The sequence below is a fragment of the Sardina pilchardus genome, chromosome 15 (genome assembly GCF_963854185.1).
Source record: "Sardina pilchardus chromosome 15, fSarPil1.1, whole genome shotgun sequence".
NCBI classification, from domain to species: Eukaryota; Metazoa; Chordata; class Actinopteri; order Clupeiformes; family Clupeidae; genus Sardina; species Sardina pilchardus.
Window position 1 is genome coordinate 17,764,342 of NC_085008.1, and position 19,058 is coordinate 17,783,399.

At 44.6% G+C, this 19,058-nt stretch overlaps 1 protein-coding gene across 1 annotated transcript in view; it reads left to right on the forward strand.

Moving 5' to 3' along the window:
• LOC134102451 (gamma-aminobutyric acid receptor subunit gamma-3) overlaps window positions 1–18,820 on the forward strand; it is an 85,864-nt gene extending 67,044 nt beyond the window's left edge. Inside the window, exons 6-9 of the mRNA XM_062556549.1 lie at window positions 8,945–9,082; window positions 12,190–12,342; window positions 15,719–15,963; window positions 18,542–18,820. Coding sequence (XP_062412533.1) covers window positions 8,945–9,082; window positions 12,190–12,342; window positions 15,719–15,963; window positions 18,542–18,820 — 815 coding nt within the window. The remainder of the gene's footprint in view (window positions 1–8,944; window positions 9,083–12,189; window positions 12,343–15,718; window positions 15,964–18,541) is intronic.
• Window positions 18,821–19,058: the final 238 nt, after the last annotated feature.

Sequence of the window (19,058 nt, forward strand, 5' to 3'; positions counted from 1 at the left end):
AAAGGAGCATGCTCCTACCTGATATTCCAGGTGAATACTTGAGACTCTACTTCATTTTAATCAGTGTGGCATTCAAATAAGTCAGAAGCCATTATTTGAAGGTATAAAGAACGACGTTGTGTGGCTTTAAACCGCATTCAATGATAAAGATTACCTGAAGTAACCATCAGCCCCCTCCCCCCCACACACACATACCCACACACTCCCCCAATCTCAGCGCAGTGACCCCTCACACAGGTTCACACCTTGTTCTAAAGAGCGAGGAGAAACATTTTAACACTCCTTTGTGCTCGCAGACGCACAAAGTACCGCTTCTCCAATTTCCAGGGTGATGACCCGACATAATTTGCACGGCGGATTGGCGTCAGCTGAGTCATACCTTTCACAGCGGTTTCAGACCAAGTAAATGTCACTGACATTGCAGCCTGGTTCACATTCTTAATCAACCATAACAGGAAGTGCTGGCAGAATACAATCTATTTTAAAAATGCACCTTTGACTTTGTCATTCTCAATTTACAGTAAAATGACTCTTGATTAATTAAATAATTGAACAATTAAATAATTGGGTATGTTATATAAACCTTTTTTTGAAATTAATATCATGGCTATACAACATGGTCTTTGACATTGCTAGATTAAAGAAATGTAAAACTACACCAATAATTTCACTCGATCTAACTCTCAAAGGCATGACAGAGTATTAGGGCCACACATGAAGAAAAAATATGTTTTTGCCATGACGAGATTAAACTCGACATGTCGACTTTACAGTAAAGTCAACATGTCGACATTAAACCTGAAATTTCGAGAATAAAGAAGAAATGTCATGTCGACATTAATCTCGACGTGTCGACTTTAAAGTTGACATGTTGACATTAAACTCAACATTTCGAGAATGAAGTTGAAATATCATGTCGACTTTAATCTCGACATGTCGACATTAAACTCGAAATCCTACACTGAAAACATAGGCCTACAGTTTAAGCTATAGGCCTACAAAAGGACAAAACATAGAACATATCTCATTGCTCAGCCACATAATTTCGTTTTATAGCCTACCTTCTGTAATATCACAGAGTTACAGGCGATAAATAATTTGATGGTCAAAAGTAAACTTCATTAGCGTTTTTGTCATTAGGCTATTATTATTATTCTTTATTCTTAAATAATGTGTTTCATCTAAAGGTTCGACTTCATGCTTATTGAGTAGACAATAGGTGTCCTCACTGACTTTCACGTTGCACGGTTTGTAATGGATGCAAAACAGGCTTATTCTGAATGTCTATGTGGGACGAATTAAACTGTCGTCCCGACCAGGCAACAAACCCCATGTATTCTAAGTAAAATAACTTATGTTACTATATTTTATGCAGGTGAGACATTCAGCAGTTTTAGAAAGATGAGATATACGCGCTTCACGATGACTGCAATGAGTTAATAGACATTCCACGTAGCAGCAATCCATCAGAAATAGCCCAACACCTTTGGCAGTATCATTCATGACTGTCAAATAGCCTACTGAAGTTGTGGGAAGTGCAGGCCTACATAGCTTGAACTGTATGTTTAAACTGTAAGTTCAGGTTTAATGACTTTAGACACGTCGAGATAAAAGTCTACATGATATTTCAAATTTATTCTCGAAATGTTGAGTTTAATATCAATATGTCGACTTTAAAGTCGACACGTCGAGATTAATGTTGAAATTACATTTCAACTTTATCCTCGAAATTTCGACTTTAATGTCGACCTGTTGACTTTAAAATTGACATGTTGAGTTTAATCTTGTCAGGGCAAAAATATTTGTTTTCTTCATGTGTGGCCCTAATACTCCGTCGTGCAAAGGCCACATAACAAAAAAAATTCATTGAATACCTGCACGGTATCGCACGTGAAACATGCAAGTACAGTATTTGTATATGTCCACATAGATACATGTATGACGTTATCAGGCAGTCTTTTGCAGTACCACACAAAAAGAGTCAGACACTGAGAAGCAGGTGTTGCCAGCAGGAAGTCAAATCCCATCTCTGTATCAAAAGCTTCCACCTGCATGTCACTGCTAACCCCCCCCCCCCCCCCCACCCCCCCAACTGCCCCCTCACCCCCCCAACTACCCCCCCCCCCCCCACCCCCCCACCAAGAGGCACTGGGTTACCACAGACGGGTGAGACCCCTGGGTGCCACAATCAGTCTGCCCTGTTCTCCCCCACTGTGTGCTTGACCATCTCAAGATTTACTGGACTCCCTCTCACAGCTAGTTATAGACATACACACACAAACATACACACACACACACACACACGCACACACACACACACACACACACACACACACACACACACACACACACACACACACACACACACACACACACACACGCATACACATACACACACACATTTTTATCTGTCTCTCAGATACAAACACACACACACACACACACACACACATACACACACACACACACACATACAAACACAGAGAGAAAGAGAGGAGGGGGAGAAAGAGAGCAGGTACCCTGCCAGGTCTCTGAATTTCCCATTCCTCAAATTCTCTCACACGGCACGAAACAGCTGATGTCTCCCTGGGACCCCTATTCTCTATTTTGAAGGCTGAAAAATCCACCTAGATCTTCCCTCCTGCAGGAAATATGAGGCTTCATATTTTTTGGCTATGTGATTGACAGGGCTTAGGTGGCACAAAGCCGAGGGCATTTTTCTGACAATATGTGTGTGTGTGTGTGTGTGTGTGTGTGTGTGTGTGTGTGTTTGTGTGTGTGTGTGTGTGTGTGTGTGTGTGTGTGTGTGTGTGTGTGTGTGTCAGATCCATCTGCCATGTGTTGGCAGCTCAGAGAATCGCTTTGACCCCACTCAGAGGCAGAAACGGGAGAGCTGGGAGTCGGGGTGGTCGCCATTAACATCCCCATCAAAAGCCGCTCGGCCCCCGCCATAGGGACGTCCGTGAACACACTCCAAAATCCTGTCGCCGCTTTCAGGTGGCCGTGATGTGTGGAATAATTTGCCCCTTGGCGTGCATTGAATTGCGCGGTCACATGTCCATAGCTGTGAACAGAGAGCCCTCTGGCTCCAAGTGATTTGACTCTAATTAGGCTCCAGTGTGATGAGAGACACCCATTCAAGGCAATCGCCTCCCTCTGACAAAGATGGCCGTCTTTCGGTCACGTTCACTAGGAAACTGAGCTGCACGAGGTACACGTTTTGTCAGATGGCAGAGAAATTTATTTTTTTCTGTCAGTGTTCCCCAATGTTTGTTCCTCTTTCTTCACACTGATATTGCATAGCTGACATTGTCTTTATCCAGGTGAGCTGTTGTATACACACAAGCAGACAGGTTTATAACTCTGCTACATGTAAGCCTGATTTGCTTACCATAGTGTCTAAAGGCCGTTGCACTGTGATTTGGTGTGTGCCGACAATGTTGTTCTTGTTATTGGAAGCCACATTGTTTAAAACTTTATTCGCTTTGTTGTGTCGTGCTTTACCATGAAAGAAACATAGCCTCTCAGCAGAAGGTCGTATGTTCTGTCCATTACAAAATGTTGTTCAGATCAATGTTATACAATCTCACATAATGGTATGGGCAAAGACATACTTAAAAAGGATATGAAATTTTGCTCTTTGTGTGGAAGTAAATCAATAGAAAAGGTAATAAGTAGTTAATAGAATTCCATTTAACGTTATGTCAGCATGACACATGAAAAGGCTAACCAAGATGAAAGACAACTTCAAGGCTCCAAGAGGCAGGTTTCTGATGAAGATATAAAAAGTAATTGAATGATTAGCCAATAAAATACGGGAGTTAAGGGAAGGAGCAGATGAGATGCTTTATTGAGTTTGTGAAAACAAGATATCCTCTGAACAAAGTAAAGCAGACATTCATGGACTGTAGGAAAAGTACAAACTCTAAATATATCTGTTGTGAGAAGTCATTCGCGGCTCATACATTACAGAGTGATGCGCTGTGAGCTAACTTTAAATTAAGCTTGCTGTGATGAGATGAGTTTGCTTTTCACCTTATGGCCATTTCATATGCCTAATTCCTTCCTCTGAAAGCCAGCGTTATTAGTTTGTAGACAGCAAGACTAATCAGATGGATTAATGGTTTCGCTATCTCAGAGTTCTACTCTTATGCGCATAACATTGCCGTGTCTGGTGCTTGGAAGTGAAGTGGTCTAAGTCATATCTCAATTTCCTCGTGGGTTATCATCAGCGGATATCGGTTTCACTGGCTGGCTGGTTTGCCATCACTTACTGGATATGAACATTTGGGAGCCAAAAAAACAAATTCAAACTGCTACTGATGTTCAACTGCTACTGAGCATAATGTTTGGAGCTCTTGTGTGTTCTGTAGTGAATGTATGCACTGGTTTGTCACTATTACTTAATAATGAATCTCATATTATAACATTCAGAGCGTTTTGTTACAAAGCAGAGGAGCCTATGTTTTTTCTTTTGCACAAGGACATTTCCGCTGTATTGCTTCGAATTTTAAAAACTTGACTTATTCATATGATGAACCTAGAATCCATTTCATGAGTTGTTAGGTGTCACATGGGAAACATGATGCGAAATAAACAAATCGTGAGTCCCGTGCATTGTGTTGCCGCTGATCGTCGTCTGAAGTGGACTGTGTTGCTGTTCAATTGCCGTTTCACACCCTCCTGTTTAGTTCAATGACACCTTCCATTTCATTCTTTAGTTATCCATTGCACTCCAATGAAAACTGTTTGGTTTTTAATGGACTGGAGCCTGTGAGCTGCGCATGTGTGTGTGTGTGTGTGTGTGTAGGTGTGAGCTTCCTCCTCTGTTCTGGCCTGGATTGATGCATCCTCGCGGATGCGTCTCCCATCACTGCAGTGCCGCCACTGGACTTGTCCTCATTACCGTAGTGCGGAGGCGGCCGGTGGCTTTGGCAGCCGTCCGCTGCAAAACGTGTGACTAAACAATTTCTCCACTTGGCTCCTGAGCGCATGGAGCCGGAGTGTTTTTATGAGGCTGAGTGTCACTTCTGGAGGGGGCCACTCAGAATAACTTCCCCATCGCTCACTCATGTTCTCTGATTAATGAAGGTCTGACTGAATGACCAAAGCATCGGTTCATCAATAAACTGGATGCACCGTGCAGCAAGCAGGGTTTTGCCTTTCCTCTCTCCTCCTCATGTTTTTGGCAGCATCCGTTTTAAAAAAAGACACAAGTTACAATACCTCACTGGACGAATAGACCACAAGTGATGGTCTAAGTCACCATAAACATATTGCAGTTGGGTAGATGTAGTGTAGTGTACATAGATACATAGATACATTGAACATAGATGTGATATTTCTACTTTCTTTATTTTTATTGACTTTTTTTCTCAGTTTAGTTTCATGTGGCATCTTGAATGTATTGAATTGAATTGTATACTAAACCATATAAGAATGTAATGATTTACCTCCTGAAACATTGTAGTGATGTGAAGCCAATAGCCATGCTGGTCCAATGGATTTGATATTATGGAAGGCTAGAGCCAGGGCCACCCCTCTTTGTTTTAATCCCCCCTCTTTCTCTTTCTCTTTCTCTCTCTCTCTCTCTCTCTCTCTCTCTCTCTCTCTCTCTCTCTCTCTCTCTCTCTATGGCCACTGTAGATTCAGCTATGCAAGGGCTTTCCAGAGCTATTAGCTGATGTTCCACAGCTGTTTTTCAGAGATAAAAGACCTCCTGAAGAGTCAGGGGGTCACTGCTGGTCCAACTAGCTAAACAACTCTAAGCCCCTGCCGGCTTCAGACTGATAGACAGGCAGCAGTCCCTCTCCTCCTCCTCTCCTCCTCTCTTCTCCACTCCTCACCTCACCTCTCTTCTCTCATCCTCCACTCTCTATCCTGTCTTTTCCTATGCACGTCCATGACGAGTTCACCTGACCCCTCCTGAGAAGAAAGATTAATGTAGCATTAATCTACAATCGATTGTGATTCTTGCTGCAATTTCTGCTGCGGTGTTGGAGGTCATTGCACGGGTCACAAATCTCTCTGACAGTCCGTCACCCAATCCCACCCCCTTGCCCCACCCGCCCCTGTGCCCAGTCCCACCTTAAGCACGGTCCCGATATGGCAGTGAGCGCTTTAGTACAGGAATGTGCAAACTGAGATATATGGGTTGCATTTTATCTTCCGTGAATCGATAATGGCCTCTCTCTGCGAGATGAATTATCAAAATTACAAAGTGATTTGCTTTGATGAGCTCGCGCTCCCCGCACTGGGCCAAGTTTAAATCACTGCTGCTCTGCAGTCCAGGGCCACCCACAGCCACCACACACACACTGGTGCACACACGCCCACACACACCCACACAGGCACACACGCCCACACACAGGCGCACACACACACACACACCTACACACAGGCGCACACACATACACACACACACACACACACACACACACACACACACATACGCAGGCACGCACGCACGCACACACACACACACACACACGCACACACTGCATTTCTGGTCCTTTCTCACACTCGAACCACAGCATAGTGATGGAGGTGGTGGCCTTGTTCCCATGGTGATGGCAAGGCTTTTTGTCTGTGTGTGTCTCCTGATTAAGTGAAATTTGCTTGCCATCAGGGCCATCAAGTCCCAGGAGCTGTGTGTGTGTGTGTGTGTGTGTGTGTGTGTGTCTAAAGAAGCTGAGATAATGAACTAAGTACAATATGGTTGTAGGAGGAAAAATCAGAGCGATGGAAAACAAAGAGAGAGAGAACAGAGGGATAGAGAGAAAGAGAGAAAAAAGAGAGATGGGGACAAGAGAAGAGACAAGAGACAGATGGAGTGAGTGACACAAACAGGAACAGAGAAAGACAAAGAGAGGGCTTTGCCAACCAAACAGTAGTGTCATTGTAATACTAATCAGGTGAACTGGCCCATCAGCTCAGAAGAAGGTTTTTTTACCGTATATTTCCGGGCCTATTGCCTTTATCCAGATAGGACAGTGAAGGGACAACAGGAAGCTAGTGGAGGAGAGAGAGGTGAGACGGGATCAGCAAGTGACCATGGGTCAGATTCGAGATTGGGTCTCCGTGGGCACGTAGATCCGAATGTGGGACAGACAACGCAACCACTTGTGCCTCAACTTCCCCTGCTCTGAAGTAGTTGTGTGATGGCTCATTGTCTGGTGGTCTCAGACTATTCAATACCAGGGCAATGTGTGGACTAGAAGAAGGCTTTTCATGTTGCATTGTTACATTAATGGGTGCATGCATTACAGTGCAGTACATCTATTCCTCACCATTCTACTGATGGATCACGCAGTTGTGCAAAGTCAGGCCCTTTGGGATGTGTTGTATGGATGGAGGAAGCCTCCAATTACCAAATACCCTCTTTTCATACGGAAACACATTGGTCTAATCCCCCTCTTGTGCCAATTAACCAAACTCCTGCATGCTGAACATGTAGGTTAATAAATGACCTCTCGGTTGATGTGACAATGAAGCTCTTTAAGCTATTGTGTTTCACTGGCTGCATTAACACCAGCTTTGCTACATTTGTCATCCTGAATTGATTCTGTGAATGTATGACTTGTTGGGCAATTAGGCTGTATTGATCGCAACAATAAACCCCCTGCTCCATACTCATAGTGTAGCTCATTGCCTCATAGGGCAAGAAACAAACAAAAAAGAAAAACAGAAGTGGGTAGCAGCCCCCTTAATTTCAGGGAAGCTGTTAAATATTTGCCAGTCGTCCAGCAATCATGTAAACTGTTGTCATTTGTTAGAAAACACTCCAGGGACTCCGGGTGGGCATTGGTTGTGCTTAGCTGCTGTGGAAGTTCAATCGGAGTTGCTGGCCTGGAGCAATCTCGCCATAATAGCCTTTCCTGTGCGCAGCATTTTGGAGATATAAACAATATGAAACACCGTCCACACTTTTGTGAGTATGCGTGTCGAGTGTGGGACATTTGTTTAAGCCCGTCGAGTTGTTCTCCAGTTCTGCAGCAGTCTTTTGTGATATTTCGAGCATCACCTGAGGCTGTTTAATGTAGCAAATTCAGCCGAGAGACTCAGAGAGAACAATAAAAGGAAGTAGGATGCTAATGTCATTCATCAGGAATATTTGAAAACAATTAGCAATTAAGGGAGAGCCTCTTCCCCCTCAGCTAATGAGTTTGCTTTGTTAATTGAACGCCTCTTACCTCTGAAGACTATTAGGCATAATTATCATTTACTTGTAAGTCAACAGGATTAATGCACATTTGCAAAGAAATTCAATTATGTTGTAGTATTAATCTGGGTGTGAATCAAGATGAAAACATTGCCATTTTTGTCAGAGGTAACATTTCTATCAATCAAAACAAAACCAATATTTTTTTTTCTGTTTTGTAAAGTATGCCATGTTGTGGTGTTTGTAGGATGTGCTTTATTTTGGTACCTTGTAGGGTGTAGCGTGTAACGTGATTTACAGAACTGGCTGCCTACAAATCCTCATGATCAGAGCCAAACCCCAGACAGACAGACAGACAGACAGACAGAGAGAGAGAGAGAGAGAGAGAGAGAGAGAGAGAGAGAGAGAGAGAGAGAGAGAGAAAGAGAGAGGGGTGAATATTGCACATCAAGAGTTCAGTCTAGCACCTGGTCATCTTACTCATCCTGACTGGTTAGAAGTGGCCATGGATGGCCAGTCTGGATAGTTCTGGCAAAACACCAGCCTGGATAGAGTTATGGCAAAACACCTTCAAAACCAGCCGATTAATGCCATTATGACAAAATGGCCTCCCAAACAACACCATTATCATTACTGTCATTATTCTCAGTCTACCTCTCCCTTCCCAGCCATCAGTCAGGTGCTCCACCGAAACCCAAATGACAGTGAAGTGTAACATTGCCCATCACTCATACAGGCACTGTGGTGGTTGACTGACTTGTGGCTTTTTTTTTTCAATTGCAGATGGTTATCCTCGGGACGAGATGATTTACAAATGGAAGAAGAACTCGATTGAAGCCTCAGACCAGAAGTCCTGGCGACTCTATCAGTTTGATTTCATGGGCTTGCGGAACACATCAGACATATTGAAAACAACATCAGGTAACCAGTCCTCTTTGTTTTTTTTGTGCTTGTTGTGCCCAGGCCCCTTGAACAAAATAAAACATAGGCTTCTGAAAAAATGCAACCTGAATGCTTGAAAGAATCCTCTGCTGCCGCTGTCTCATATCTGTGTTTTGTCTGATCCTGGCTCTGGAAATGTCAGCTGAGTATTAGGATGCTGTGACATTTTCCCAGAGCTTAATAACTCCAAATGTGGACATGGTCAAAAGGCTATTTCTCACATGGATGAGATCCCCCCCCCCCCCCCCCCACCCCCACTCGACCCTCGAATGGTAGTAGAACAAAGACAAATGGCATCTCTTTAATATGTATTGATTTCACGTGTTGCCAGGGACATCGCATGTGAGGAGAGAAATTTTCACAACAGACCCAGAGTGATAGATGAGGTGCAAGCACACAGTTTGATGACTTCAGAATGGAAATGCAGCTTTGTGCAATCCACTGCATCACAGTAAGCCAAGTAGGCACGAGGCTCGACCACAAAGTATAATAGCCACCCAATAGAGCTCTGTCTAAGCAGACATGGAAAAGGTATACACTGTAGGTAGGCGCTAATGTACAATTAGACATTAGAAGAAGTACACTGGGGGTTGTCTGTAACAAATTCAGTGGAAGACGCCATTCATTTACTGTAAAGGTCCATTACACAATTGTCAACAAACAGTGTAGGGAATACTCCCTAACAGTGCTCTTAACAACTTTCAATTGTTGGCCAATTGCATGTCAGTTGAGTAATAAACTCACGTCTGGTTTGATTTAAACTCCAAATATCTGCCCCTTTTGTGATCTTCTTTATCAGCGCCTGATTTGTTGTTTATAATGAGCATAATGCTTAAATCGAACTGGACCTTGTTTGGAACTCTATCAAAACACGAGAAGATGACCGAAAACACTCAAAATGCCTGGGCGCAAACACTGAAATGGTGGAATTGGAAAACTCAAAATAGTCTTCATGTTCAATGATGGGGACAAACCAGAAGAAAATCAATATTGTGTGTGTGTGTGTGTGTGTGTGTGTGTGTGTGTGTGTGTGTGTGTGTGTGTGTGTGTGTGTGTGTGTGTGTGTGTGTGCTGCACCTGTGTATGTGTGTTTGTGTGTGTGTGTGTGTGTGTGTGTGTGTGTGTGCGTGTGCGTGTGCGTGTGCGTTTGTGTTTGTCCATTGGGGTGCATTATCTGTGATCTACAGACAAAAGGTCAGAGGAGGTACCTGATCTCTATGTCCCCTGGTGAAGTCAATCTACCGAGAATGGAATGAAATGTAGGAAGGACAAAAGCACACATCCACACATTCCACCAGGACTGGCACATGATTAGAGTTGTTGCCGATTGTCACACAAAGAAAAGCTCTTTTTTGAGGCTTTATTCTGACACAGAGAAACACTTCTCATCAGAAAGCCTCCTCCTTAGATGCCTCTGTCATCTTGGCTTTTGCGAACAGTCAACAGCGAGTCGACGCCCAGCAACGATTGTCTGAGGCACGAGGTAGTCATAAGCAGACGATGACATGCTTTTTCAATCTGGCTAACGTGTAAGACAAGCACTAGCTCTCTCCCTCAAGCCACCGCTAAATGTATTCTTTTGAAGACTGTGGGGTTTTTTTGTCTTTTTTTTTAAGAAGTCACCTCAGAATATGTCTAAATACAACTCTGTCACTTTTATCGTACCCATTCACCGGTTTACAGCAAGCTCTGCCCTTGAGGTATATAAATTGTGAGGCATTTTTTATTTGCTGACATCTTTCTCTCTGTCTCATCCAGGTCAGTTCCTTCACACTGATTAAGTGAGATTATTCTCATCTTCCCCTTGGGTGTCTTGGTTCTGTTTACCATGAGACTGTCAGTAAAATTTCATAATTGGATCGAGACAGATTTGTTGTCTTTATAGAATTACATTTGTCTTTGAGTAGGATTGAGAGTCTCCACCCATCTCAGTGGATTGGTGTCAGAAAAAGGCCAAAATGGCAGCGACAAATTAATTCAGAATAGATTTTTAAAAAGCAAATCAGGGGAGCATTTCACCAAATTGTTTTCGCTAAGAGTGCCATATTTATTTTCTCCCTACTCTCACACCCTCTCACTTGAAGTGAATAAGTCACAGGTGCAAGATGATTTCTAGATTCCAGTCTGTGAGGCATCCTCACCCTGGGACTTTTTGACTAGGTGGTAATCATATACAGTAATTCACACGAGTCAAGACGAAGGAGTTCTATGCTGAATGTTCTGAGAACACATGGAATGGATGTTTGGTGAGCACACAGGGCCACTATTCTATACTGTATGGTTCTACTTCTACTTACTGTATCAAAACAGACTTCTTCATTTCCTCTGGATGTAGTGGACTAAAACATTGCTGACCGAGTGAGGTGAAGATTGTTAGGGACAAGTACCTTTAGACTGAAAAGCCCCAAAAGGAGATAATTGTTTTAATTGGCAACTTTGACACTAGCAGTACTTCATCGTGTGAATGATGTGTAGACAAAAGTCAAAAGAACTGTTTTCATGGCTTATTTTATGGCTCTTTTAAAAAATAAGATTTTTCTTATTTTCCTCTGTAATTATCCAATACATTATCTGAAACGGTTGGCCAAATACTCCAACTAATTCAGCATGTCAATTGATAATAACCATAGACTATTCCTGCTCACTGTAAACATTGTCAACAGATATGAAAGGTTAGGAGGAGCAGTAAGTGGGGGCAAACAGAAGGGGCAAATCAGCCAGAAGTGCTCTACATGTGCAGACTAATAAGCAATTGGCAAATGCTTGTGTCTAAAACCTGTCGGCTATTTGTCAATGTCCCATAAATATACCAGGAACCCTAAACATAAGCATATTTCTATTACTCACTGTCGACAGACTCTTTCATATTCTCCATAATGTATGGCCAGCAAGTAGACTTATTCGGCTGTTCAATTCAATTCAATTCAATTCAATTCACTGTTATTGATATTGTGGCATTATGAACGATGGCGTCTCAAGCAGGTTTTCTGAGCCCATGCAGCTTGAGCTTGAATCTTGATTACCTGCGTGTTTGACTATCACTCAATCACTTTGACGTGACCCACACAGTTCTTTGTCGTTTCCAGGTGACTATGTGGTGATGACGGTTTATTTTGACCTGAGTCGGCGGATGGGCTACTTCACCATCCAGACGTACATCCCCTGCATCCTCACCGTGGTTCTCTCCTGGGTGTCCTTCTGGATCAAGAAAGAATCAACCCCAGCCAGAACTACACTAGGTACGGAATCGCAACCAAGCAGCGCTTACTCTCAAAGGCACAGAGCTGAACTACTGTAGTCACCCTGGAACCCAAATGGCAAGAACTTAACATTGTTGGAGTTGATCCTTGAGGTTTGGGTTCCTTTGGGGGTTTACCACAACCTTATTAACTGCATTCAACTCCTCTGTCACCAATTTAGGTGTAGCGTTCGAACAAAACCGTGTGTGTGGAAATCAGTGGGCTATTTGTGTGACTGTGTGTTTGTCAGTGGGTGTACTTCCACAGTGCTGAACACCGCAGGTGCATGATCCATCAGATCACACGCATCCTTTGAGTTTGTACTACTGCAACACATTTGCTTTTGCATGTTTGCTTGAAGTCCTCCATTTTTGCACTCCCGAGGAGACTTGGGGAAAGCTCAGCAGTTTTTTCAGTTCTCCATTTTGCTTTGCTTATTTCTGTTATTTCTGTTCACTTTTCTTCTCTTGCTCTCTGTCAGTTAATGTGCAGTCCTGTGGAACAGTTTGGTCAAGGTAATTCCTTTCAGTTCTCTTTGTTTATTTTTTCTTCTATAATTTCACTTCATTGATTGTGTGTGTGTGTGTGTGTGTGTGTGTGTGTGTGTGTGTGTGTGTGTGTGTGTGTGTGTGTGTGCGTGCGTGCGTGCGTGCGTGCGTGCGTGCGTGCGTGCGTGCGTGCGTGCGTGCGTGCGTGCGTGCGTGTGTGTGTGTGTGTGTGTGTGGCAGTGATCCACACACAGTACACAAGAAAATGATGGCTGCTGAGTGTCATGAGTTTCAGAAACGTACTCTGTTTTAGTCGTCTTGTGGGCTACGTGAACATACAATAGTATTTATACGTTCATTCAATGTGACCTTCAGAATTCTATGTGTATCTGTTGAGAGGGAGTAGTCCTTGAGGAATGTAAGCCCACCTTGTGTGACAGAACTGATAATAACAGACATCATTTCAACAAGAAGGCTCTTGTAATTCTCACTGTTGTGTTCTTTAAAAAAAAAAAAGCTACATTAGACCAGGTCTGCCAGCCTCTCTGACAAACACACAAAACCACAAGCAGCATCAAGTCTTGCTCAAATGGTCAACTCCAAAAGGACCTGCCTGAATTGTCTCGGGCCTACATTCACGAGATAAGAAATGGGATCCTTGAGAGACAATATCATTCACCTGGCCAGCGGATTCCACATCGGTCAGACAGAAAGGAAGAGAAGCCGAGAGAGGGAGAGGATGGGGGGGGGGGGGGGATGAATGCAATTAATCTGTCTGACAAAAGAAGTCATTACCCCTTGAGAGGAAAGAAAAAAGAAAGCAAAAGAATAGAGTTTTGCTTTCCCAGGCTTCCTGGTTGATCGATGGGATCCAGAGAGAGAGGAGGAGAGAGAGGCAGGGGAGAGGAGGGGAGAGAGGCAGGGGAACAGGGAGCTGCCAGGGTGAACAGCAGGACCAAGACCCAGCGGTGGAGCCGAGGCACCACCTGGACAAACACAGGCTCACACATGACTCGGGCCAAGAAAGCATGAAGGAGGCGGGAGAGGAAGAGAGAGAGAAACAGAGAGAGACAATCCCCTCAATGCTCTTGCAGTACTGTTGAATGTTCATGGTCTTCTTTTGAAATTGTTGTTTGAAAGGTACTTTTGAATTTGAAAAAGAGAGAGCGAGAGAGAGAGAGACAAGAGAGAGACAAGAGAGAGAGAGGCCCAGAGTTAGACTGCGACAGAGTTTGTAACCTTGTCACAAGACGGATATATCCATATCATAAACATGTTCTGGCAGAGGACAGCTGTCGTCTCAGTCCCTTAAGTCGAAGTCCCAGACAGACACTGTGCTACTCTGGTCTTGTTTTAGCCCCAGTGCAGTCGGCCCCGACAAACTCCAGAATTGAACTCAATTCTTGTCTTGGCGTTTGTGCAAGGTCACAGCACCCAAGTAAAAAACAGAACAATCAATGTTCCAGCCCTAAAAAAAATCTGCCTGGATTTCTGGCATGTCCAAATGTTTTCTCTGCTGTCTTGCAGTGTGAGTAGCTAGTTCAAGTTCAAGTTTATTGTCATACTCTAAATCCTCACTCAATATGATTATTACTAACTTTAAAAATGCAATAGTAGCTACCGTATTAAAAAAGTATTAATTGTGTGTGTGAAGGGGATTGTTATGGTGTGTGTGTGGGGGGGGGGGGTAATGGGGTGTGTGGGGGAGGGGGTCTCATGTGTGTGGGGTGGTGTACCTGTCGGGGGTGGTGGTGGTAAGGGTGTGTGTTTGTGTGTGTGTTACAGTGTGAGTGTGTGATTCTGCAAGACTACTCATAATTGTATGATTTTGAGTGGAAAAAAGCCTTCGAAAAGTATACTGCTTGGTAAAATATAGTTGCATACAACATCCAAATTGTAAAAAAAAAAAAAAAAGAGTGCAAGAGCAGTATAGGCTGCCGTGCAGGTGTGTGTATTACTGTAAGTCTGGCCGCAGCAGACGAGGCAGAGGGATTGAGTGCAAAATGCATGCCTGAAATAGATTTAGTCCACTTGTTTCCATAGAAACCTTGGGAATGCTGGGGTACAGTCACCATTTTTTTCACAGAGGCTTCTTTATTATCTTCATGCGAGAGAGAGTCAAGCTTTGTCAATGTGTGTGTGTGTGTGTGTGTGTGTGTGTGTGTGTGTGTTTGTGCGTGCGTGCGTGCGTGCGTGCATGCGTGTGCGTGCGTGTGTGTCTTTGTGCACCTTTTGTGCTTATGTCTTTTGAGAGTATGTGTGTGTGTTCATATGTGTCCGGGGCAGGGGGGGGGGGGGGGTCATGCATTTGAGTGTGCGATTCTGTATGAAAAAAACTATATGTGCGTGTGTGTGTGTGTGTGTGTGTGTGTGTGTGTGTGTGTGTGTGTGTGTGTGTGTGTGTGTGAGTGTGAGTGTGAGTGTGAGTGTGAGTGTGTGTGTGTGTGTGTGTGTGTGTGTGTGTGTAGGTGGACTATTTCAATAAGCAGGATCCCCATTAGCTGCCCTAACTATATGACCCCTGAACGTGGTGACAACAAAGGTGTGGGACACAGCCCAACATGATTAGTCTCTTCATTTGGGCAATCCCTCCTCCCCTTGACACAGCCCTGAGAGATATGCTTGTTGAAGAGATTACTGTTTCCTGCAGCTTCACTGTGCTCCTTGTATGGGGAATTACACAGTGCAGCTATCTCTAGGTTTTCTATTCTCTATTTCTATTCTCTATTCTCTATCATCTACTGTATCTATCTATCTAGCTATCTAGCTATCTATCTAGCTCCTCTTTCTTGCCCTATCTCTGTATCCTTTTCTCTCTGTCACTCTTTCTCTCTCTTTCTCTCTTTCCACCTTCGGTCTCTCTCTTACTCTCTGTTGTTTTTGTCCAGGAATCACCACAGTGTTGACGATGACCACGCTGAGCACGGTCGCTAGGAACTCGTTGCCGAGAGTGTCGTATGTAACCGCCATGGACCTGTTTGTCACCGTCAGTTTCCTGTTTGTGTTTGCGGCCATGATGGAGTATGCCGCGCTCAACTACTACTCGTACTGCACGAGGAGACCACTCTGCAGCAAGACCAAGAGATCGGTGAGAAACATACGCCCCATCCCCTCACTCCACCTATACACATGGGTCCAGCACATTCACACACACACACACACACACACATGCACTTACACAGACACACACACACAAACACACATACAATCACACACATACAAATGACATCCACTCTGTCTGTCTGTTTCACCCTCTCTCTCATTCACTCAAAGACACACACACACACACACACACACACACACACACACACACACACACATACAACCACACACATACAAATGACATCCACTCTGTCTGTCTATTTCACCCTCTCTCTCATTCACTCAAAGACTTTCTACGCGTAAATACAAACCACAATTTACTCGTGCATTCAAACACAAACATACACACACACACTCTCTCGCTTTCTCTCTCTCTCTCTGTCTCTCTCTCTCTCTCTCTCTCTCTCTCACACATGTTGTTTACTGGTGCATGCTCTCTGTCCCTCTGGCACACATGAGTTTGACCTGCAGCCCAGTGCTGTCCACTCACTGGAGGTCCAGTTACTGTAATGAGGCACGTGGAGGAGAGGAGAGCAGCGAGAACTTTACTGCAGTCGACGCACTGCCACAGCACTCCATCCAGTGCTGCACTGAAGTGTGTGTGCCGTTCAAAAGCATAGAACACAGATGTGACCCTGCAAAGCCTCCTGTAAGGCTATTTTATCTTTATAGGAGGGTTTATATCACAAGGGAGATTTTTTGTGGTGAATAATATATATGGTGATATGGTGTGCCTACAAAAGCAATGAAGGAAATTACAATCTATTTAAGGCTTTTGTGTTTTAGCTTCAAGGCTAGTATATGTGCCATAGGTCTTTAGCATGAGGATGTAGGCTACCGTTGAACCGAAATGTCCACACCCTGAGGCCATTTTCTCCATTTAGCATGGTCATTTATTTGATTAAGTGAGAATTGGACATGTGAATGTTGCTATAATTGAAGGTAATGCTATTGAAGACCTTGAAGCAATGTTCACTGTTGTTGGTAATGATCTGGGAGGAACCCCATCACTGCAAATTGAAAATAACTGCCAGGCAGGCCTTAAATTAATTCTCTTTGGAAGAGGCTTCATCACTTGAAATTTGTGGTTGGTGAGACTCAGGAGAGACCCAGAACACTATTCTTTTGTCCATGTCTACAGTATGTCAGTGATGGCTGATGTAGCCTAAGCTTTTCATAAGTCTTGCCAAGTGTGGTATTTATATTTAAATGTGGTATTTATAACTTGAGTCTCCATGTAGTAACACACTGAATGAGAGATAAAACAGATTAACTTTCTTTTTCTCTCCTCTTCGGTTGATCTGACATCAAATATTTGCATGAACACTGAAATGTACATGAATTTTCTCGGTTGTCTTGTTATTGAAACGAATACAAGACTTTACTTGTATGAGTGTGACATTTGAAGGAGTGCAGGCCCAGGAAGTCACTATAGCACTGTAGACAGATTCAGACAGATTTCTAGCCCCCTGAGAGGATTTAGAGATAGATAGAGAGAGAGAAAGAGTGTGTGTGTGTGTGTGTGTGTGTGTGTGTGAGTGCAAGCCAGCTCCAGGAAGAGATTGATGGGCACACTGGATGTCCACTCCTCTCCTCTCCCCCCTCTCCTCTCCTCTCCCCCCCCCTCGCCTCTCCTCTCCTCTCCGCTTCTCTCTTCTCCCCTCCTCTCCTCTCCTCTCCTCTCCCCTCCCCTCCTCTCCTCTCCTCCCCTCTCCACTCTTCTACCCTCCTCTCCTCTCCACTCCTCTACCCTCCGCTTCCCTCCTCTCCTCTCCTCTCCCCTCCTCTCCCCTCCTCCTCTCCTCTCCTGCGCTGCGCTGTGCTGTGTTGCGGTGCAGGGGCGCGGAGCGCAAGAGAGCGGCTCTTGGCAGATGGTCTCATCTCCGCTGGCCTGAGTGACAGCTCGCTGCCGGCGTATGGGATGTGCGCGGGGCTTTTGCTTAGTGCACAGATTTAACACATGACAGTGCACTTCCCCCGGCCCCCTGACTGTATCTCATCCGTCTTAATCCACCACAACGTTTCTGCGCAGATATCTCAAGACTACTGTCTCTTCCCTCTCTCTCTCTCTCTCTCTCTGTCTGTCTCTCTTCCTCTCTCTCTATCTCTTTGTCTGTCTCTATCTCTCTCTCTCTCTCCCTGTCTCCGTTTCTATCTCTCTTTCTCTCCCTCTCCTTCTCTCTCTCATTGAGGGCATTGAGGGGTTGTGTGAGGGGTGGGGAGGATGCAGGTTGTTTTGAAGATATGAGACTGCTCAGCTATCTCTGTGGAGGATTTTACTTGTGGCTGCCACAATATCTTTATTCTCTCTCTCCCTCTCTCCCTCTCTCTCAATTCAATTCAATTTCAATTCAATAAAGCTTTATTGGCATGAATGTTTCAATAGCATTATTGCCGAAGCTCAGCTACATGTACACACGAAGTAGATGCAGACAATTACATATACATTGTACATACAATATACATTAGAGAATGTCTGGATAACAAGGCAAATGTAATATAGTATATACACCTTCTCTCCCTCTCTCCCTCTCCATCTCTCCCTCCCTCCGTCTCTCTCTCTCCCTCTCCATCTCTCCCTCCCGCCGTCTCTCTCTCCATCTCTGCAGAACTACTCGGTGCTGGACGTGGGGCCTCCACCCACCGTCATCACGCTGAACAACTCCATGTACTGGCAGGAGTTCGACGACGCCTGCATCTACGAGTGCCTGGACGGGAAGGACTGCCAGAGCTTCTTCTGCTGCTTCGAGGAGTGCAAGGGCGGCGGCTGGCGGCACGGACGCGTGCACCTAGACATCCTGGAGCTGGACACCTACTCGCGGGTCTTCTTCCCCACCTCCTTCCTCCTCTTCAACATCGTCTACTGGGTGGGCTACCTGTATCTTTAGCGACGCCAGGTGGGCGGGAGGACTCGTGGACACACTCTGGGGCTTGGCGGTGGGGTGGAGGGGGTGGTGGTGGTGACGGACGACTGGGCAGGACTATTTTTTCAGGGGTCGGTGGGGGCGGATGGTTTTGCCCCATGTTATGAACCAACCATTTTATGGTACCTCTATAGAACAGCATCAGAGGTTTCCTGGCCAGGAGGTTCCTGGCCCAGACAAACAGCTGAGGCTGGAGCAGACC